General features: G+C 35.0%; 1 protein-coding gene across 6 annotated transcripts in view; it reads left to right on the forward strand.

Annotated features, from left to right (window-relative positions):
* The first annotated feature begins 7409 nt into the window (after nt 1-7409).
* LOC110464641 (huntingtin-interacting protein 1-like) overlaps nt 7410-25320 on the forward strand; it is a 70402-nt gene continuing 52491 nt past the window's right edge. For all 6 annotated transcript variants that reach the window (XM_021519969.1, XM_021519970.1, XM_021519972.1 and 3 more), the window contains exons 1-6: nt 7410-7597; nt 9148-9211; nt 18645-18787; nt 20281-20337; nt 21561-21641; nt 22820-22896. In XM_021519969.1, coding sequence (XP_021375644.1) covers nt 7511-7597; nt 9148-9211; nt 18645-18787; nt 20281-20337; nt 21561-21641; nt 22820-22896 — 509 coding nt within the window. In that variant the 5' untranslated portion in view covers nt 7410-7510. The remainder of the gene's footprint in view (nt 7598-9147; nt 9212-18644; nt 18788-20280; nt 20338-21560; nt 21642-22819; nt 22897-25320) is intronic.

Here is a 25320-nt window from a genome sequence, read left to right on the forward strand (position 1 = left end):
ACCGTCGGCACTTTCCGTAAACTTTTTAAGCCATTTGTTCATTCGGCTAACCTCGGCTGATGTAGGTACGGAATCTGCCGAAATGTGACGAACGTCTTTTGTTGTGTAACAAAGTATTATAGGGAAATCATTGAGAGTACACTTAGACATTTAACCAACAAGAATCCAATTATGGAGGAAATCGACATTAAGAGGATATTGATTTCTGCTGAAATAAATTCTTCGCGGCGGCCGTGTCAAAAACGTGTGCATATGATGTGGAAGTAAGTATAATAATTATGTTGAAGCGATGTGAGGGTGATGAAGATGTTTGATTACGTACTGATGAAACACGTGTATGATGTGATTCTTGTAAGAGTGTGACGACGACGATGATTATGATGATGACGAGACAGATCCAAGAATTTGAAGAAAAATAAATAATGTTATGTCTGTACATTGTTTATGCCATTTAAAGTTTAGAAATATTTGATCAAATCTTTCTATTTTCTGTTTAGTGTTGAGCCGGGGCCTGGATATGGCCAAAAATTGTTCCATTATTTCACCGCAATAGAAGTTGAGAAAGAGTGTCCAACCTCTGTCGATCTAGCATCGGTAAGGATAATTATTTTAGTATAAATGTCTATTCTGTACATATCTTAAAATATTTTATTGAATAAAATTTAGCACTGTTGTAATTAAATACATCTAAACTTAAAACTATTTTGATCCATTTAACGGATGTAAATGTCTTAAATTGACGAACCTGGAACATTAAGTGTTTGAGTTGAATACACTGCCCATGCAAACAGTCATAATTTAATTTATTTCAGCAAATTGGAAATGAGGTATTCTGCACCCTCTCTGTGTGCTTCTAACCTTGTTATTTGGCCATGCGCCGTCGATTGGAAACAGCGCTAAAGTGAGATGGTCAGCCATGGTTTCAATGGTCCGCGAATGGAGAAATCGTAAGTAACATTGATTATTGAAAATTTGTACGATGTTACAGTATCAGTTTTGTGAATGTTGATCAAAATCGTTCCATTTCGGCTCTTTCCTTTCTTTATTGTAGAATTAAACACGATCGCATGTAATTACAAAAAGTAATACATTAACATACAAAGGGACATAACTCTTATAACGCTGCACGAACGAATTCTTCTCGATATTCCAGGAGTTATGCTCATTTTCGAGCGTAAAGAAGATGTCGTTAACAAACGGATACAATTCGGTCTTTTAATGCACTTACGATTCGCGTTGTTTATATTCCTGTAATTTTATCTACCTAAGTTATTTTTTGGTAAACTTGATTAGTCTACTACATGTAGGCTTACATGAAATGTACGGGTCCTTCCATTTTGAGATGATGATGATGATGATGATGACGATCGGTATGTTGGTGATTCTTAGATGATGTAATAACTATGATGACGTTAACATATTAATGTTTTAATGATTTCACGATGATGATGGTTTCAGTGGCAGATCCAGGAATTTGAAGGTGGATGGTCTTGGGGTGGGGGTTCCAAATATTTTTTGAAGCTATATCTGTATACTGTATGCTGAAGGCGCGGAGCCCCTCTAGGTGGTCTGGGGGCATATTTGAACTCCTTACAATTAATTATAACACACACTGTTCTTTGAAAAATGTACTTCGAGGAGTAGAAAGAAACAGAAGTTCTGTGTTTGAATTTTCAGCTAATTAACATTATGACATTAAGCATGAATACTGTTTTCTTGAACAGGTCCTTTACGCTGCCGTCACTGCGGAACCGCCCAGTGCCAGGTCAAAGGGAAATGTTTATGGAAGCCAACCGGATCTCGAAAGAGGGACGAAGCCAATTTTGCGGAGAGGTCAAAGGCCATGATGTTGTTCAACTACGGACTAGCGTTTTCCTTTGAACTGACCATGGAGCTGCCATGTGATGACCTGTACTGGGAGAGGAGATTCTGTGATCGATTTGAGGAGAAACACATGGTTCTGTTCCCACTAAGCATCCAGCGTCAGATCAACTACTGGTACCCCGTCCCTCGCTAGGTAGGTAGGTTATTGATAAGGTTCTTAAGCTTGTTACCCCCTGAACAATGTAACTTTCAGAAAAAATGGGTTTGAAGGAACATTGACGTATTTTATCAATGTATCAGAACGCTTTGCTATTCGGTATTTTTAAAGTTATGTTAATCATGGTTTTATGTAACAAATTCACAAAATTGAACATTGCATGTACTCTATTTGAAAGTATATTAATTTCTCTGAGAAAAAAATATGTTAACTTAAGTTTCTAAAATACGGGCTACATAATATAATGATTATATTCCTTGTTGAACATGAGATGCCGCTTAAAGAAAGGTATGTATAACTTGTAGAATTTGGTCATTGTTAGCAAGTGTAACCGCATTCGAATCCCTACGGCCTTTTCCGTCGCTTGCTCGATTCAAGGAAATTGCCCAGCGTTTTCCGATTGCGTAATGATGCTTACAAATTGATTAAATTGATTAAATATCTTTATGACCATCAGTAAAAAAAATGTCAAATGAAAAATGCTGTAAAAGTTGTTTTTAACGTTGAAATCAATTCGCTATTTTTTTTTATATTTTACAGATTCATAACACCGATCACCAGGGCCCCTGAACGTCGTTGTTCGTCGTCTATGGAATAGACGTTGTTAGTTTACTGATGCGATGTCACAGTTCTGACCAATTTTAAACTTGGTCAACACCTTTTGGCAATTTTTGGAATTGGAATTCGTGTTTTGGAGAATATCTTTCGTAAAAAAAATCACGTGAGAAATAAAAAAAATATGTATCTTAGATATTAATTTCGTGTCTTATTGTTTGTGAATCCGATAACGTTATCTAGTTTAGTAATTCCCACAGAGATTTAACGTGAAATCTGTCTAATCCGGCACACGAGGATATAAACCAAAAAAATAAATCGGCCAATCTAACCTGTCTAATCAGACACCAATAGGAACGCAAAGACGTTGTCAGATTTACCTGTCTGATCCGACACACGGTAAAATACACAGTGGTCAGATAAACTTGTCTTGTATATGGCACCCTGTATGTTGTATAGGATACCCTGTGTGTTGTATATGACACCCTGTATGTTGTAAATGACACCCTGTATGTTGTACATGACACCCTGTATGTTGTATATGACACCCTGTATGATGTACATGACACCCTGTATGTTGTATATGACACCCTGTATGTTGTATAAGACATCCTGTATGTTGTATATGAAACCCTGTATGTTGTATATGACACCCTGTATTCGTATAAGACACCCTGTATGTTGTATATGACACCCGGTATGATGTACATGACACCCTGTATGTAGTATATGACACCCTGTATGTTGTATAGGAAACCCTGTATGTTGTATATGACACCCTGCATGTTGTACAGGACTCCCTGTATGTTGTATATGACACCCTGTTTGTTGTATATGACACCCTGTATGATGTATATGACACCCTGTATGTTGTATATTACACCCTGTATGTTGTACAGGACACCCTGTGTGTTGTATATGACACCCTGTATGATGTATATGACACCCTGTATGTTGTATAAGACATCCTGTATGTTGTATATGAAACCCTGTATGTTGTATATGTCACCCTGTATGTTGTACAGGACACCCTGTTTGTTGTATATGACACCCTGTATGTTGTATACAACATACAGGGTGTCATATACATTATACAGGGTGTCATATACAACATACAGGTGTCCTATACAACATACAGGGTGTCATATACTACATACAGGGTGTCATGTACATCATACAGGGTGTCATATACAACGTATAGTGTGTCATATACAACGTATAGGGTGTCATATAGAACGTATAGGGTGTCATATACAACATACAGAGCGTCATATACAACAGACAGGGTGTCATATACAACATACAGCGTGTCATATACAACGTATAGGGTGTCATATACAACGGATAAGACAAGTTAATCAGACTAATTTTCCAACATACAGGGTGTCCTATACAACATGCAGGGTGTCCTATACAACAGACAGGGTGTCATATACAACATACAGCGTGTCATATACAACGTATAGGGTGTCATATACAACGGATAAGACAAGTTAATCAGACTAATTTTCCAACATACAGGGTGTCCTATACAACATGCAGGGTGTCCTATACAACAGACAGGGTGTCATATGCAACATACAGGGTGTCATGTACAACATACAGGGTGTCATTTACAACATACAGGGTGTCATATACAACAAACAGGGTGTCCTGTACAACAAACATGGTGTCATAAACAACATACATGGTGTCATAAACAACATAGAGGGTGTCATATACAACATACAGGGTGGCATGTACAACATACAGGGTGTCATAAACAACATACAGGGTGTCCTGTACAACATACAGGGAGTCATATACAACATACCGGGTGTCCTATCCAACATACAGGGTGTCCTATACAACATGCAGGGTGTCCTATACAACAGACAGGGTGTCATATGCAACATACAGGGTGTCATGTACAACATACAGCATACAGGGTGTCATATACGACATACAGGGCGTCATATACAACATACAGGGTGTCATAGACAACGTATAGGGTGTCATATACAACGTATAGGGGGTCATATACAACGTATAGGGTGTCATATAGAACGTATAGGGTGTCATATACAACATACAGGATGTCCTATACAACAGACAGGATTTCCTGTACAACATACAGGGTGTCATATCCAACATACAGGATGTCCTATACAACAGACAGGATGTCCTGTCTGTTGTATAGGACATCCTGTATGTTGTATATGACACCCTGTATTCGTATAAGACACCCTGTATGTTGTATATGACACCCGGTATGATGTACATGACACCCTGTATGTTGTATATGACATCCTGTCTGTTGTATATGACACCCTGTATGTTGTACAGGAAATCCTGTCTGTTGTATAGGACATCCTGTATGTTGTATATGACACCCTATACGTTGTATATGACACCCTGTATGTTGGAAAATTAGTCTGATTAACTTGTCTTATCCGTTGTATATGACACCCTATACGTTGTATATGACCCCCTATACGCTGTATATGACACCCTGTATGTTGTATAAGACATCCTGTATGTTGTATATGAAACCCTGTATGTTGTATATGTCACCCTGTATGTTGTATATGACACCCTATATGTTGTATATGACACCCTGTACGTTGTATATGACACCCTGTATGTTGTAAGTGACACCCTGTATGTTGTACATGACACCCTGTATGTTGCATATGACACCCTGTCTGTTGTATAGGACATCCTGTCTGTTGTATATGACACCCTGTATGTTGTTTATGGCACCATGTATGTTGTTTATGACACCCTGTTTGTTGTACACGACACCCTGTATGATGTACATGACACCCTGTAGGTTGTATATGACACCCTGTATGTTGTAAATGACACCCTGTATGTTGTATATGACACCCTGCATGTTGTATATGACACCCTGTATGTTTTATAAGACATCCTGTATGTTGTATATGACACCCTGTACTCGTATATGACACCCTGTATGTTGTATATGCCACCCTGTATGCTGTATATGACACCCTGTATGTTGTATAGGAAACCCTGTATGTTGTATATGACACCCTCTATGTTGTTTATGACACCATGTATGTTGTTTATGACACCATGTTTGTTGTACAGGACACCCTGTTTGTTGTATATGACACCCTGTATGTTGATTATGACACCCTGTATGTTGTACATGACACCCTGTGTGTTGTATATGACACCCTGTGTGTTGTACAGGACACCCTGTGTGTTGTATATGACACCCTGTATGATGTAAATGAAACACTGTATGTTGTATATGACACCCTGTATTCGTATATGACACCCTGTATGCTGTATATGACACCCTGTATGTTGTACAGGACATCCTGTCTGTTGTATAGGACATCCTGTATGTTGTATATGACACCCTGTATGTTGTATAGGACACCCTGTATGTTGTATATGACACCCTGTGTGTTGTATATGACACCCTGTGTGTTGTACAGGACACCCTGTGTGTTGTATATGACACCCTGTATGTTGTATATGGCACCCTGTATGTTGTATATGACAACCTGTATGTTGTATATGACACCCTGTATGTTGGAAAATTAGTCTGATTAACTTGTCTTATCCGACAACCTTTACGTGGGAACGAAATACATTGTTAAGATTAACCTGTCTTATCAGACACCATTAGGAACAAAACACTAGTCAGATAAACCTGTCTTATCCGACACCATGTACGTTGAAATGAAACACGTTGATATGATTAACCTGTCTTATCCGACACATTGTACGTTGAAATGAAACACGTTGATATGATTAACCTGTCTTATCCGACACCTTGTACGTTAAAATGAAACACGTTGATATGATTAATCTGTCTTATCCGACACCCTGTACGTTGGAATGAAAATCATTGTTAAGATAAACCTATCTGACCAGACACCCTTTGGAATACAACATATTGGTTAGATTAACCTGTCTAATTTGACACAATGTTGAACATAAAATATCGGCCAGATTCTCGTTCGACACCTTGTGGGATACAACATATTGGTCATATTAACCTAAGACAAATCAGACACCTATGTGGGATACACACACGCTAGTCAATTAAAACCTGTGTTATCCGACACCTTTTGGGACACAACCCATTGCTTGTATCCGGTATTCCGTTAACACCTGTCTATTCCGACAATCACTGGGAAGCAAGATATTAAGGCCAGACAAAAAAGATATGTGTTTCCTGTAACATCATGTTGGAAAAATTGAGGGTAGGTGGGCTGGTTACAAATTTTATTGTATCAAATAGTTTTATATGGTTGATATAGAAGAGTGATCTTGACTTTAACACTGCTTTATTGAAAATTGCCCTCAAAAGTTGAGGGTAGGCACAAAAAAATAGGGTAGGTAGGATTAACGGAAACACGAAATATTTTTTGTTTGGCCTTATCTGTTTCGATTTTATGAACATTGCCAGGTTTTTTTTTAAATAAGAAGATGTACATTGTATATTTTAACAAGTGTGCTGCAAATCTTTGCTCTAAATGTCAAGCCAAAATGCGAGAAAAACAGATACCAATATTTAGATATATACTATATCCATATATATATATATGTATTTATCAACATTTTAAAATAATTTATTCTAATATCAAATTAATAAAAATTATCGACGTTTTTTTCAGTTTTGCTTGCCATCGAACCATACGCTTTTTATCTAAAAATAACGTAAGCATTCCCTTCGATGACATTTCACCAAATTACAGTATTCGATAATTAAACAATTCATTGCCAGAAGCCACAGCGAAATACCCCATAGGCGCCTCTTCACTTCCTAGTTAGTTGATCGACAACCAGGGGTCGCTGTTTGTCTGTCATCCTGTTCCGAAATAATTCTGCGGCTATGTTGTAAGCAAAGTAAACATGATGATTAAGTGTGTTCTACGTATTTAACCAAACAAGATGTCATCGAAACACCTCCCTAAAGTCATTTCCCACAGAGGAAGAACAACAACAGAAGTTGAGCGTGAAAATTTTGAGAAAACACAAGTAAGAAAAAGTTTTTTTGGGCAGCGGAAGTGGTTTTTACTTTTTGACAACATAAGATTTCGTCACTGTACGTCGGCAATTTCACCTGAAGGCGACCTAAATATTATGTGTCATGCATAGTTTTTAGTAAGGATTGGTCAATGCATGAAAGCTGATACATAAAAGATAGAAACCAGAAACGCAAATCAATACAATCGTAGTGTATTTCGTAATATTGAATATGATCTATCGATAATCGCAGCACTGAACAATATTTTTGTCCCTTTTGACAGCTGTCAGTGTCAAACTATTCTTGTTGTAGTTTTGGACAATCGAAACGTTAAACAGTACAGAAAATCGTTGTATCAGTTATGTTTTTGTAGCCTGATTTCCAAAATCATAGGAGCTATTGGTGGCATGGGTTATATAATTTCTAATGGTCACTCCCATAAATTCTTCAGGAATGACTGAAATTTCTTTGTATTCACCCATTAACAAAAATGCATCTTGGTGTGACTGGGATTTGAATCTGGGAGCTTTGATTTTAGATAGATGCTATAACTAATTGAGCTATTTGGTCACTGGTGGTACTCCTCTCTGTCCTGTTATAACATGCCTCCCTCATTTCGAAGCCTTTGCCTTAATTAGAAAAACACGTTGTACAACTTGGGTTTGGGTATCCCTCTGCCTTTCCAAGAGACGCTTACTTCTTGAAAGGCACGTACTTAAAACGAGTGTTGGTCACAAGCTAGCACCACAATACCATTGAAAGAAGAAAAAAGCACTACAAGGCTAGACTGATAATTTGGCACAATTTGATAAACACGTACAAAACATTGTGTTGATATATATGTACTGTCACTCTGTCTGCTGTTTAAACATCATATTCCTACATGTATTGTTTGCACACTTATAATCTGTGATATTCCATGAAAATGTAGAACTATAATTGCCATTCAAAATCTTAATGAAGGTGCACGTGCCACCCTTGACCTGAAATAGATTTTTTTTACTGGGTTTGGTTTAAATGGCTTAGCTGTGAGGCACCTTATTTTTAGTGAGAGGTAAAATATACTACATCTATAGTACTCTAAAATCAATAGCTTGATCATAAATTGAAAAAGTGTCATGCCTGTTGACTTTTGTCTTAATTGTTTATAGGGTTAAATATGTAAGCCTCTTTGAAAACATAATAGTTTTACATTTTTAGTGCTACTATGGGCTTTTCTCACCTGGGATATATCTGAACCATGATGAGATTTAGGTGGAATTTACCAATTATTTGGTCTCAGGAGACTTATCTGGGTATTTTTTGGAAAATTATTCGATGATACAGATAAAAAATAAAGAAAACAAATAAAACTAATGAAACATTGCAGAGAACTAAGGAAGGGAATCAAATGAGAAAAAATAACTTTCACTTCAATTTTTACAAACCTGGGGAATTTCCAAAATACCAAGAAATTTCTGGAAACATTTCACTTTCATTTTAAAGATCGTATATGTCACTTAAGCTTCAAATACCCCACTGACATATAAAACAACTGGGTTTTTTTCTTTATTTTTTTCAGACTGTTGCTATAAACAAAGCTATCAACAACCAGGAAGCACCTGTCAAAGAAAAACATGTAAGAAGTATCCTTTTTGTAGAAAAAAGTATGATGTACATTGTATACTATAAAGTGGATGTAAGTCACATTCATGATTTTAAATAAGGGCAATGGTCGCTAAGTGGTTAACCCTTTCACCACTGTAGACCATAATCGACTCATCCTGATATCAATGAACGGTAGAGTCTACTCAAGTTACATAGGGTTGAAGTTAAAGGGTTAAGGCGTCTGACCGTCTATGATCACTCACCACTGGGTCGCAGGTTTGAGACCTACATGTACATGGGTCAGTCACCAGGTATACTGGCCACTGGTCATTTTTTTTTTACCAATTCACAAGTACTTCAGTTTTCCTCCACCACCCTATAAAGACCTGGCACGTCCTTAAATGACCATAGCTGTTAATATTGTTTTTGTTTTTTTTTAAAATCCAATCATGATTTAAAACGGGAAATATATACAGTATATGTATGTGCAATTTGTACACAATTCTGGTGGCGATAAATTAAACCATATAAAATTAAAGCAAAATTTTAAGGGACACTTATATACAGGTTTACAAGGCTTGTGACTGCAGACCTATGATTTATCAGGGTTCCTTTTGAAGTCTGTTTGAAGGACCCATTGAAGCATTCTCAAATGGGAAAAAAAGTGTGATTTTTCCAAATTTGCCCCATGAATATTCTAAATTGTGAAATTAGAAAAAAAAAGAGTTAGAAAAGTATGATTATGAATAAATTCCTCACAATTGATTAAGGTCGCAAAATGCAAAATAATTGCAGAAAGGACAAAATAATCATGTTGTCATAAGGGTAGCTCAAGTTTCTTCTGGCCCTGACACCAGACTTAGACATTTTGACATATATAGTTGTCTGGTGTGGGGGCCATATAGCGCTTCTATATATACATAGTTGAATTCTCCGACACCGTTAGGTGTTTGAAAGTTTGAGGTGCTGACAACAAAAATCTACTATGACACAACACATATCTACCAAAAGCTGCTACATTCCGCCAGTAGAATCCTCGGATTTCAATCATTCAAAATTTCCTGTCTGTAGGTCATGGGGGATAGACTTCAATAAAACTTAAACTGACAAATTTCTTGTATTCAGAGTTGTTATAATGATCATCCGAATTTCCCAAAGTGGTTCTTATGTCAAAGATTTTTATCTCTGGGTCTGCTTCCAATAACCCCCGCCCCCTAATAAATCCCTGTTCTGGTACATCTAAATCATACGTGCATTGTAAAATTATGGGTAGGTATAAAATATCAATCAAAAGTTTTGATTTGGAAAATGAATTAACATTTTATGGGCAATATTTCGGAACTTTTGTCGGAAGTAATAGAGGCATGTCTAGGTGTGGACCAGTATACGTATATACGGAGTGGACAGTATTTTGGTAGGAGAGGAAGACAAATCGTGCACAGTCCGTAGAAAGAATGTTTTCATTATCCGAAACTGAAATCTGGGTAGAGTATGTAATAGATAGTGGAAACATTTTTTTTTTACTTGGCCTTAAGAATCATATGTACTCTTGATCTTCAAACTGAGGAAAAACCGTTCAGAATTTATTGTGTATTTTTAGCGTTAAACCGGATTTTGTGATGACTGTTATGTTACTGTCTCGGACGATGAGGAAATGCTTGTTTTATTTGCACATGTGTATTATCTAGTCGGATGTTGAACTGACTGTATGTGCAGTATGATACGAGAAAATGGGCTATATTTGTACCGTATTTAACAAAACTAGCACATCGTCATTTATAAATGAAAGCCATTGAAAATGCGCTAAATTTTGTAACACATTGTATATATAGAGGATCGACTTATGAGTGTTGAGTGTGAGTAACGCTTGTTGCGGAAAATCTCTTTATCCTGTGTGTACATTTCAAAAACTATAGCCTGTAGATTTCATTCGTGAATATACTTGACTTTGCGAATGACTGGAAGATGATATTTCAATATTGATTGCGGTTAATTATCACTGAAAGTAATATCTGCGGAAAATTTAGATAAGCTTAACTTTGTTTCTCCAAGAATTGACCTGAAAATTTAATAAATAATCCCTCGCAAAAGAAAAAGATATTTACAGTATTCTGTTTGTGTAACCATCAACGTCGTTTGTTAATTAATTTTAAATTATTTAAGTCCTACGGCAGTTGCAGTAAAATTTTAACATTGCAAATTCTTGTTTACAATATCATTTATCAGTGTCCACCTCCCCTCCCCATTATTGTCCGAATGTTCCAAAAAAATCTAAATTGTACTGTATATTCAGTTTATATATAAAAAACCTGAGATAATCTTTTTGAAACTTTTTATGATGCAGATAATGTGTCTTTATTAGGAAATTTGCCGAATTTCTGCCCCTATATATTATAAGTACATGTGATTCTGTGAGGTCAACAAGCTACAATTGTAAATTTTCTAAGTCATTATAACAATTATATCCTACATACATGCATGCATATGTAAAAATCTAGGTCAATACAAGCTTTCATATTGTACTCGACCTGACACTACAGGAAATGCCAGAGCTTCTGTTATTTTGTTGCACTAGACATGAACCCGATGCTACAGCTATAAACTATATATATATATGTAGATTAATTACTCGGCATGTTTTGATTACTATAGAAGTTAGTATCATGTCCCTTTCATCCTGGCAATAAAGTAAAGTCTCTCATGACCTCAGAATATCTCGGATCATAATTTGCTTGGAATAAATTTAGAATCAAATATGAATATACTGGTCCTTCCTAGCCTGGTCACAGGGCAAATGAAAATTGACACATGTGTCTGTCATATTCCCGGACCTGTTGAGTTTATTTATTTAATTAATTAAAAATTCTTTTGTAAAAGAACTTTGAGCACTGCCTTCTCAGAGATATTTTTCTCCAACTGTTCATTGGTTTATGTGATTTTTCAAAAAACACATATAAACTTATATTATGCATTCAATGTGACGGAAATAAACAAGTTTTAACAAGGGGCTCCCATGAGTTTTTTTTTATTTTTATTAATATTTTAATTTTTGAGATAAACATTTTTGAAAATTACTGGTAAATGTATGTGTTACGATGCTGTTAATTGTTTGATTGTGTGGGCCCACAATGCCAGTAGTTCAAATGTCACCAAGTGCTCTAGAATACACAGCTGCATGGGGCTCAAATTAATTATTTATCCTTATTAGTGTGTATACTTGTGTACAGATTAAAGACAATCCCTAACATTTCAAAAAATAAAGTCGAAAGTCTAAGGAGGAAACGACCACCCAGAAACAAAGCTCTGAATCAGGGCTATTTTCTATACATTTATTAAATAAATCATAGATCTTTTGATATTCAGAATTGATATAAAGTTGACTTTTCCCAATCCACTGAGATTTTGTGTTTTTCTTCACAATTCGATGGAAAAAAATACAAAATGTGACTTTAAACCTTAATGTTCCAAAAACATATAGCAAAGGGGGCATGTAAAAAGTAAATAACTGATTGTCTTTTCTGTCAGCAGCCCATCTGTCCTTTCATCCATCTGGCCTTTCGTACTGTGTCTTGAAGAATACTTTTTTTTAGTTCCACGAGTGCGTTTAGGCTTAGCTCAATAACTTAAACTCATTCACCCCTGAAATTTCATAATGAACTATTCCAACCTTTGATTTGGAAGAGTTCAAATGTAAGTTCAGGGGTGAATGAGTTAGTACTAGTAATTATTTTATTAAACTGTATACAAAGGTCAAGTACCAGAAAACTTTGAAAGCGTTCGTATTTCAGGGGACCATTTCCAAGGTCAAGACCAATGTCACTGTTACTATTGATAGAAATTTGTCAAGTTATTCCCAGGGCTTGACATTACTTCAGCAACACTATTTCTTAACTCATTCACCCCTACATATTCAAACTGGACTTGCCCCTGAGTCTTTGATTTGGTAAGGTTCAAATGTGACTTTAGGGGTGAATCAGGGTTAAAACATTTTGATCAGACTTTATACTAATTATAAAATCAAATGAATTAATATTTTAGGAGCTAAAGTTCAAAAGATCAAGGTCACCACATATTAGTTAGAGAAAGTTATGGAACAATGATAGTTATTTTGGATTGGAGCAGGGGCATTCATTTTCCTATATTATTTTAGTAGACACTATGTGAGTGACTGTATAGTTAAGTATTTTTTCATGATTTTTGCTTTGAACAAATTTTACTTCCTGGTAACAGGGTTTTAAATCAATAAGATATCAGGATAAAAGGAAAAGCATGCATGTACAATCTACTTAGTACAAACCAGTTTTGAGGCCATGCAAGGTAAATACAAAATTTGACATGCTTCCCCTAGGCAATGTAATTAAGTATAACATTAGCATGGGTATATTATTCAGGCAAGTGGATTTCTGAAGTCTAATTGCCCTATGGGCAATTGATGTTGGGCAAGGGAAAGTTTTTAGCATTAACCATGAAAATATTGGTTTGGTCAGTATAATATTTTGCCAAATCCTTAGATCTAGAGACTCAATTATGAAGTTCTACACCCTCGAAGGTACATACTTTGAGAATACCTTTACATCCCTGATAAGACAGCTATTGGGATTTTTCTATTTGGCTAGACCCGATATCCTTGAAAAATAAATTATTTTATTTCATGACTTAATTAAATCGAAAATTTAAAGTACAATGGAAAATATAGGATGTAGCAATATAATTTTTCAAAATCTACTTGCAGGCTTGTTAATCTCTCAATATGAAATTGATCATCCCTGGTACTACTATATAGGCCCAATTTAACCCAAGGCTCCATTCTGGCTAAAATATACAAAAAATTAAGGATGGGTCTGATATAAAATCTGTCCTCATTTTTCACACCTGTCAAATTTCCCGATTTTAACGGAGGACAACATTTCTCGGAAAGTTGGGGCAAAAGCACTCGTGTCTTGATATGGATGTTTATAACAATCTTGTTCGTGTATAGTATAACTCCGCACTAGAGTTGACCCGGCCTTGATGCTCAGCATGACTCAAGTGTCCTTGCTTACACATGCTGTGTAATCTCTCAGTAAGCAGGAATTATAAAAAATAAGTAACATTTCTCTTCACTATGCTGTATACATCCTATCCATGTGTATGAATCAGATCACATACATATATAGGTATATATATATATAGCTGTATGTGTTTTTACAGGATCCAGGATCTTCAGTTATAAGAATAATTTTATGTTTTTTCCCCACATCAAATTAGCTAGAGGTAAAACGCATTTACTTAATAACAAACAGGGCCTGAAGTTTTTCAAAGGCTGATTAATTACCAAATACTTAAAAGGCCAGCCCTAAAAAAATAATTTGTTTTGTTTTCTGTTACTACATGTCTGAAAATGTTAGGGTAGGGAGCTTGAGGTAGGTTGTTTTTATCAGGTTTATACAGGAGAGTGATTTTGACTTTGACAGTAACTTCCAAGAATAATGCCTAAAATCTTTACCTGGGGAAGGAGGTGAGTGGGTGATTGGGTGGGGGTACGGTCCCAGGCTTTTCACTTACTTGCATTTGAACAGACCAAATGGCATTTTTAACAGGCCAACTTTTGTAAAATAACATGAGAATTGTTAGAAAAAGGTAATTTGAACATGATAGGCCAAAATGAGGACTGAACCGGTCATTTTGGCTGCTGCCTGATCCTAATGAAAACCCTGGGTACCGGTATATGTTAGACAAAAACAAATTATTGTTGGTATAGGGAAACATTTGGCCTAACACCATCTTATATTGTTACTTAATATCTGCAAGAATGACATCATCTTGCATTATGATATGTACAGTGATACATATAACTGATATTTTAATATTACAAGTGGAAACAACATCATGCATAGCCCCACATATATATATTATCAGAAGGAAATCATATTTGCTAATGACAACTCCATCTTATACCGTCAAATAAAATAACATCTTATTTTGATGAAATAATATATCATCATCATATTTGACCAATTACAACTTATTCTATTCATATATATATTATTACGAGAAATTATACCATCTTATATTCATATTATAAGGTCAAATCCTTAGGACCTTTTGTTATCTAAGTAATTAAGATCTATACTAGAGGACCCCATTGGAAATAAGCTGCCACCCAGCTTTCATGGGATATCCTAGGTTAAAGCTTAGTCAAACAGATACATTGTATTTCTGGTGCTCTAAAATTTGTGATATTAACTTTGATGTGATAATCTAATACTGTGATAAATCTGTGATTATTATGCAATTGAAATCTGTGATCATATGTGATATTTGTACCTGTATCTTGCTTTTACCGAATAAATATTATTATTTTTAACATAAACAAGCATATTTTTGGCCTTAGGGGTCGTGTATATTTATAAATGTGTGTAAATTATATATTTTTTTAAGGAAATAAATGAACATTTCATCAATATTTTTGTATGCAACCAGGAAAACCCTGTTACAGTAAAGGCATTGTACACAGCAGATGTTTTACTCCATATAGGAATATACATGTATACATACATACAAAGTGATTGTAACAGCTGTCATTGTGAATATAGGTATAAACTTGCAGAACTTCTCTTTATAGTTTTGATTGCATCATGGTTTCTTAGGGTCAGATCGAGGGCTGCAATATACATGTATTGTATATTTTCGGTTAAATTTTGTCCCTTTTTTTCGAAAAAAAAAAATCATGTCAGGAACAAAAATGCAATTTTCATAGTGTCATAGCTTTAACAGACTTCATGTTTTAACCAAGTTTTTTTTAGGAGAGGGCCTAGTAAGTTGTAAGAACTTATACCCAATCCCTTTGATTATTCCGAGTGTCAATAAAATATGTTTGAATCAGAGTGAAAATCCAATTTTTCACATACATACATTTATGTTCCCAAACATTAATATTGCTTCCCGTACAAGTTTGTGTTTTGACCTTTTGGGGTGAAAAATAAGGTCACTGTTACTATAAATAGAATATTTACTGTCATCATTTTTCAGTCTTCATTTTCTCATGAAACTTCAAACTGTGTGTAGTTACAAACATCACCTCTTGTATATAATGAGTAAATGTTCATACATTTAAAGGTCAAAAGCAAGGTCACCCAGACTAAAATAATATTTTGCTGACATTGATTTTCATACTTTATTCATAACCTTTAAATACATTTTTATAAACATCTTCTCTTTCACAAATTGATTATTTAGTCTTTCTTTAAAGATCACCGTTATGTTATGTCAATGACGTCAAATATTTTTTTGACGTCATTGACTCTTGGCTGGTCTAGATGTCTATGTACTGTGTGCGCTAATCATTTCTGATTGCTTCCGATTGCAAGGTTATTACCAGGTAGTATCATCTGCTATATCCTTTTTTTTTTATTTTTTATTTTTTTTTTAAATTTCAAAATAGCCCACATATTTTTTTTCACATCAGTTTATTGTTAAGCTAATTATGTTCCCGTGCCCAGGTAAGTCTCTAGTTTAATATTATATACCTATAGCTACAAAATGATAATTACAGGTACGAAAATCATACTTAACAATGATTTATGGGTTTAACGACGTATTGATCATTCTCAGTCATTGTTCACAGTGAAGCTGCTACTACCTTCATTTCTACGGAACAAAAACTACAAACAGGTGTTGGACAATAACAATGATGTTTGTTTCAAGTCAGAATGTTTTGGAATGAGCACCTTTAGAAGCAGACACTAAATATTGATTTTAGCACCTTGGCAATGAAAGATCAATTTTGCTTAGTCAGTATGTATCGTATATAGTACACTGTATATCAGTGATGCTACATGGTAGGGAATGATATTAATTAACCCTTTCACCACTGTAGACCAAAATGGACTCATCCAGATCAATGCATGGTAGAGTCTTCTAAAGTTACATAGGGGTGATCAAAGGGTTAATTATTGTACTAACATATGTAGCTCAGTAACCTAAGCTTACCTTAAGGTAAAGGGTATTACCAACCAAGTCAAAGTTTATTGTCACATTTGCACTAAAAAAAATACTTTTCATATATCTTCAAAAGAAATATTCGATAAAAATCCCATGTTGCCATGCATTTTAAAAGATCACATAGTCAATCAAAATTGGAATGTATACGTATGAAAGAAGAAATAAGAAGGAAAACAGAAAAACTGCAGGGATCGAACTCATGACCTTTACATTGCAAAGCCTACACTTTACCAGTGTTACCACTTAGGAATTATAAATTCACAGCATCAAAATGAGTCTCCAAATTCCGGCCCGATCAAGCCTATAAATAATTTGACAGGGGAACTAGGTTTCTCTCAGCCAGAAAAACTCGTCGTTATCTCAATAGAACTTAGAAGAGGGAATATTCCCGAGTCAAAAACTGATGCAGTAGTACCCTTGGCCTTTACCTTTACAATACATTTAAATCATTAAACGGACTCGCAGTAAGTACAGATTACTGTTGATCAACATTGATGCATTTTGTTTTTTATTATGAATAACATGGTTATGACAGTCCATAAACTTTACAGTCCTAAGCTTTATCGTAAATTCTTTTTTACTGATTTCATGCTAGTCTACTTACGAAAGATGTTCATAAACATGGAATGGCGAAATGTCGTACTTTTGCGTTTTATTTGTATCAAAGAATTAACAAGTGACAAAATGAAATTTGGATACTACGTTGGATTGACGCTATTGAAAGCAATATTTTACTTCGAGGTATCCAAGTTTTTCGACTTTTCAGGGTTCAAATTATCAGAGTTTTATTTACTAACATAAAGAACAGATTTGTCATACCAATGTTCATTCGTAGAATGGAATTTTTGGTAATCACATGTGGAGGCTTTCAATTCTGCATGCTAACTGTGCAGAAACACCATATTTGACTACTTCTGCTTAGCAATATCTTGAACAACTTCGCGTTTCAGGTTACTGCTTTAAAGGTAAAGGTCACTTTTGCTATTTTTGGAAAAAAACTTTGTCATCGCCCTAGCGACTTTATTTCCTCTTACATACATGTCACAATGTGTGAATGCACGGAGATTTGTATCACTTGTGGTGCCTTGTTTGTTGTTGTATCACAATGAAATATTATTATTATTTTTTGTCACTTTTTTCACAGTTTTAAGAATTGGCAACAGAATTGTCCGAAAGCCTTGTTAACAAATCAAATTGCCGGAATATTTGTGTCTTATGGTGTCTAAATATGTAACAAAACCTTTGTCTTCCTGCCTCCTCTTGTACAATTGCACAGTGAAATTTTGGCATTATTGTTTCCAGTTTTTTAGCGATTCTCTGAAGTAGAGGATCTGGCTTCCGTTAAGCCTTCCGAAATCAATGTATTTTAAATTTTGATACCTTAAATACCCTGTATGTTGATATGTCAAATTCGAAGCACTGTTCAAACTATGAAATCTATTCCGATATATATATATGATGACAAAAGATTTCCTTAACGAAGATCAGCGACAGTGCTGGGAACATTCCAGGACAATGGGGCGGGGCTGTTCTGGAGTGTGGCAACCAAGCTTCCTGTCCAGGGAAATCCCATCGTGTGCTGGAAATTCCTCCATGTTCTCCACAAGATATTCCGGGAGGGCCATAAACATGTGAGCATATTTTTTAATAATCTGTTTTCATTAAATATTTTTTCTCATTAAAATTCTGACTCATTGCATGAACTTAAGTACCTTGTAATACTACTTTATAGAAATAAGGTATGAAGGTTATCAATTTCCCTCACCATGCTGTTGCTGGTGGGGCCGTGTGGTGGCCAAGTGGTTAAGGCATCTGACATTCTGCTGCCACTATACCCCACCACCACTGGGTCACAGGTTCGAGATCTTCATGGGGCAGTCGCCAGGCACTGACTCTAGGTCGGTTGTTTTTCTCCAGGAACTCAAGCTTTCCTCCACTTGGCACGTCCTTACCGTAAATGACCATAGCTGTTAACTCATTCACCCCTGAAGACACATTTAAACTCTTCCAATTCAAAGGATGGAATAGTTCATTAAGAAATTTCAGGGGTGAATGAGTTAATAGGACGCAAAACACAAACAACCAACCAAACTTTTGCTGGTTTAAAGTGCTATGGTAAAAGATACTTCTATGATTGAAGCATGTCTACTAGAGCTTCATTGTAGATACCAGCATCACAGTGAAAAAATACCGCATTTATCCTGCAATAAGCCCAGTGGGCTGTAACGTAAACTTTGATTTAGCTCAGGGGTTCCAGGGATTTATGAACATGACCGGACATTGATATAACTTTTTTGTGCATTTCTATTCAAAAGACTGCAATAGATATGGATGGGCTTATTACCAGGCATGGATAAATATGGTAATGCTCTTCTTTTCTAATAATTTACAATTTTAGAAACTTCCCTATATTGAAATAATAATAATCAGTTATCAGAAATTACCTCTGTTCAGAGACAAATATCATGTGCTTGGAGTTGTTTCTTCTTATGTGCACGCGTACGGTAGTCTAGTGGTAGGATGCCGGGCTCGTAACCGAAGGGTTAAGGGTCTGAGTCAAGCCATGGCACTGTGTTGTGTCCTTGAGCAAGATACTTTACTCCGCTTGTTCCAGTCTACTCAGCTGTAAATGAGTACGTGGTTGGGCATGCAGTGCTAGAATTGTTGAATGCTAGCCGTGAGCGCCAAAATGGCAGAACCGGCTGTATGCTCCCCAGAAAGTTGAGAAAGATATTGGCTGGTTGCATTAATTAAGGCCCTATAACCACGGATAATAATTTGTGAACCTCTTTGAGACGACCTACGAACTAATTTGTGATAAAGCGGTATATAAGAACCTCAAATTATTATTATTGTTATTATGTATATTCAACAAATTAAAAGTTTCTGATTGATATATATACTAGATCTAGAAATAATATATACAATACTTATGTCAGAATGTCAATAACGTGACAATCAATGGCATTCATATAGTGCTGTGAATGCAATGGAATCTTGTTAGAATCAGACATGGTCATTAAAATATGTATGTAGATTTTTAGTTATGATATCTTTCGACTTTTTATTTTCACTATTATGAACAGCAATATTTATTGATGGAATTAAATGCTTCTTTTTACAGAGCATGCACGATTCATGGAGATATTCATCCCATTTAACAGATTTAGGAAAATTATGGGTAAGTTTGGACACAACTTTTGAATAATTAAGCAATTATAATTTGATTTGACATGATTTTAAGAAACTATTTTATCAAATATTTATTATTTTGCCAATAGAACCCTTGTACAGTTGAAATTCTGAAACTTGTTTTTCCATCACATAGATAATTCTAATTGAACTTGTTCACCCCTGAAATTTCAGAATGAAATATTTCAACCTTTGAACCTCATTCACCCCTGAGTTCACTCAACCCTTAAACCTCATTCATCCCTGAGTTCTTTCACTCCTTCAACCTCATTCACCCCTGAGTTCATTCACCCGTGCAACCTCATTCGCCCCTGAGTTAACTCACCCGTTCAACCTCATTCACCCCTGAGTTCACTCACCCGTTCAACCTCATTCAACCCTGGGTTTATTCACCCCTTCAACCTCATTTACCCCTGGGTTCATTCACCCCTTCAACCTCATTCACCCCCCCCCTTCAACCTCATTTACCCCTGAGTTCAGTCACCCCTTCAACCTCATTTACCCCTGAGTTCAGTCACCCCTTCAACCTCATTCACCCCTGAGTTAACTCACCCCTTCAACCTCATTAACCCTGAGTTAAAATGTGTCCTCAGTGGTGAATGACTTCAATAAAAAAAATAAAAAAATATATAAATGAAACTTGAGTTTGTCCTGTTCTTGTATTAGAAATTTAGACAAAATTCATGTACAGTATTAAAAATGTATATATTTAGTTCTGTAGATAGATTATTTTTGTGCACACAAAAATTCAACAGTGACCGATATTTTTTTTTGAAAAAAATAGTTGACAGGTTCATTCGACACATGAATTGTTGACACTTTGCACAAATAAGTGGATTTCAGATTTTTGCATGTTGTGATTTTGTGTGAAAATATAAAATCAACTGAAATATGTAGGTACTATAATGTAGAGTGTATTTATAAAATTTGATTTGCTTAGAAATGTCAAGAGGCGTTCAATCTTTGAAATTCACAAATTTTAATTGTTGATCAAATATTTATTATGAGACAGAAGTACTAATACGAGTATACATGTAGCTACAGATTGTCAAATATGTTTTGTTGACAAAATGGAGAATAATCCTGTTTTCTTAAAAAAAATATTTTTTTTATAATTAAGACAACAATATTACAGTGAAGATAAACAAAACATTCAGTTTTTCAGTGAAACTTCTTTTAAAAATTGTTAATTTTCATTTTTTTCTTTTTCAGAGCCACTTGCGCGAAGGTTATGGCCGCCTGATTGGAGGCTATTGTGCGCTGTTAGTACAGAAACTAAAATTCCACAAAAAGGTAAGGTGATGGATGTCAAATTGTACATGGCAGGGGAAACCTGTTTAATCTGATATCCTGTGGAAAACATGTTGATCAAAATAACCTGTCTAATCTGACACCCTGTGGGACCCAATACATTGGTCAGATTAACCTGTCTAATCTGACACCCATTATGGCAACATATTGGTCAGATTAGCCTGTCTTATCTGACACACTGTAGGTCACAACACATTGGTCAGATAAACCTGTCTTATCTGACACCCTAAGAGGGAGGGGGGGGGGGGATTTGGCTTGCAAAAAAAAAGAAAAGGAAAGGATAATAAACCAAAAATATTTTGACATGTTCCAGAGCATCTTAACCCTTCACCCCTATGTAACTTTCAGTAGACTCTACCATGCATTGATCTGGATAAGTCCATTATGGTCTACACTGGTGAAAGGGTTAAATTGAATATTTGCCTTTTGGGTGACTTATTTCTTTTAGAAACCAGCCTCTATCCTCTGGACATAGTTAATGCTTGTGACCTTTTGTCTGTTGCGATCCTTCATATGCTTATAGATTCAAAAATTGTCATAACTATTTGACAGCTCAAATTTTTGATTTCAAATAAATATGTCTGACTTTTGTGTGATCCTAATGCAGAACATTTCAATCCCTGTCTGTGTACCTTTTTCACTGCACTTAATGTGTTGGGACCTATAAAGGCAAACAAATTAATGGGACAACATTTTACAATAACATGTACTTGCCACACTTTTTGATTTTCTGTGGGGGGAGATTCTGCATTCTCAAGATTAAAACATGAATAAAATATGTATATATATATATATACCATCTAGAGACAAAATGCCCCTTTCAAATGACTTATTTTGAATTGTTCTTTCAGATGAAATCATTATATCATAGAATATAGGAATAGTTTAGCAAATTCTCTAGTTGAAAATTTAAAATTCAAGGGTCCAAAATCATAAAAATATAAAAATCGGGAGTCTCCCTCCTAAATGGGGAGAGTTAAGGTTAGCAAATATGCAATAATTTTTGTTTTCTTTTTTAATTTTTATGCAAAAATTGTTTATCATTTGAGAATATTATTTTTCAGTACTTTTTTGAATAAGATATCAATATAAGAGAAAATATGAATGAAATAAAGAAAAATTAAATTAACTTTTGGATGTTTCTTGTTTGGTTCGTATAGAACAACCATATACCAGGAAGTCTGACAATGTCCGACGAACAATTCTCCAAAATCTGTGGATCCGACGTAAACAATTAGTAAGTATTCCACGTGTATAGTCGTCGTCTGAAATTCATAGAGCCATGAATTCAGCTATGTTTTGCACCCTCAATGCCATATTTGTACATATGAGATTCATTGCACCATAAATTCTGTAATGACTGTATGTGAAACTCATAGCATCATGAACTCCATATATAGTCTTCAGAGGTTCATAGCACTGTGAATTGCTGAGTTTATATTCCTAGCGTCATGACTTCCTGTTAAATTTTGCAGGGATATTGAATAAAATTAAAATATAAAGAGGATATCTAACAGTGTCTTCAGTAATAACAAATATATTTCAAGAGTGTGGCTAATATTTTGATATCTTTCTCGAGTGCGCAGCACAAGTGAAACAGAAAGATATCATCATATTAGCCACACTAGTAAAATATAATTGGCATTACTGAAGATACTGTTAGGCACATTCTGATTATTACACTTTTTTTACGAAAGCCTACCCCAGAACGCAACACATCAAGCTGACAATACGTGATCTGGATACTTTCACCACTAGTTTGTCTATAAAGTTATACTTATGACCCTATTTCTCTTATACTTCAATCGCTTAGCCCAACTTTTTACTTGGAGATGCTGACCCCGAGTTTCATTTGACACGAGTTCTCCCCGAACAAAGAGTTTATCTTTTATGAAAACGAAAGTTAACTGGAATTAAACATTGTGTTTCTGCCAGAGAATAATTCCCCATGATAAGTAACAGATGATTATAATTCTGGCCATTAGTAGAGTGGTCCGATGGCTGGGACGGGTTTTCTTGATGCCTTCGGATCGTTAAGCTAACCAGGCTTTCACCTGATGGGCCACTTGTAATTTTTCCCCATGGTAGTTTGTAATCAGTATTTTGATTGGTCGAATCAGCAAAAGTGATATTTTTCACTTGTGAATAAATATCACTTTTATAGAATGAATAATTTCAACATTTCACTGGTAAAAAAGTAATAATATGTTTTATGCAAATTTTAGTTGATCATGAACAGAATTTGATGTTCGTTCGCCAACAATTCTCATTGAAAATTTACTCCCAATCCAATCAAAAATGAGCTTCATTCAATGAAATTGCAATTTTATCGATATATGGAAAATACCAATATCTGCTTTTATTTTTAAAAAAAATCATTTCATATATATATACATTTTCATTGCTATTTTTGTTTTGTTTTCTGTTAGATTAATTAATAAAATCTGCGACATTCAGCGATGTTTGTGTGAAGTTTGAGGACTAGACTAAAATCATTCAGGCACATGCTTGCTACATAAACACACTTTACCTCATTAATTTGTTACACAGGATCAACTTAAAAAAAACCCCACAATTTCTTATATATATATTAAACACACTGAAGCTGGTATGCAGCGTCACCCTTGTCTCTATAATCCAATTCCGTCTTTTCGTATTGCAGAGTTATCTTCTCTTGTGAGCAGGTACTGATTGTTACGTCATTTGTTTGTGAGAGTAACGTCATCAATTTTTACACAAACAAATGACGTAACAATCAATACCTGCTCACAAGAGAAGATAACTCTGCAATACGAAAAGACGGAATAGATACAGACTGTATCTAAAATTTATAATGTTACATGATTTTGTTTTGCACCAAATTCTTGTTGTAATAGCAATTTAATTAGAATACATATTTAATAAAATATTGAAAAATATGCAGGTGGAAGGGTAGATTTATAGAATAACATGCTCATAAGAAGAAATACGGTACAGAGCTCTTTATGCTGATTAACACATTGGGGAATTTGTAATAAAAAAACTAAAAAAAAGGTGAGAGGGGTATTAATTGGCCAAGGAAGTGACTTGATAAGTATGGTATAGTGGATTTTGGATTTAGTATGTGAATCTGGTATCACAATCATCCTCAAATTTTAAGACAGTAGAAAAATCAATGTCATGGATGGAAAGATATTATTTTGAGACTGTAGAAAAATCAATTTTATGGATGGAAAGACAATATTTTGAGACAGTAGAAAAATCAATTTCATAGATGGAAAGACATTATTTTGAGACAGTAGAAAAATCCGTTTCATGGATGGAAAGACACAAATTTTTGAGACCGTAGAAAAATCAATTTTATGCATGGAAAGAATTTATTTTGAGACAGTAGAAAAATCAATTTGAGACAGTAGAAAAATCAATTTCATGGATGGAAAGACATTATTTTGAGACAGTCGAAAAAGCAATTTTATGGATGGAAAGACATTATTTTGAAAATTGTGCAAATTAATGTAGATAAAACATAATAAGATGTGTACATTTGTACACACACTTTCAATTTTAAACTTTTGGATGAAATACAATGTGTAGAAAATGTTTTCTGATGAAAATTTTGTATAAGATGGGCGTTTTTTTTTTTGTTTTTTTTTTAAGATTACTAATTTGCATAGTAATATGT

Source organism: Mizuhopecten yessoensis, unplaced genomic scaffold (genome assembly GCF_002113885.1).
Source record: "Mizuhopecten yessoensis strain PY_sf001 unplaced genomic scaffold, ASM211388v2 scaffold11017, whole genome shotgun sequence".
Lineage (NCBI taxonomy): Eukaryota > Metazoa > Mollusca > Bivalvia > Pectinida > Pectinidae > Mizuhopecten > Mizuhopecten yessoensis.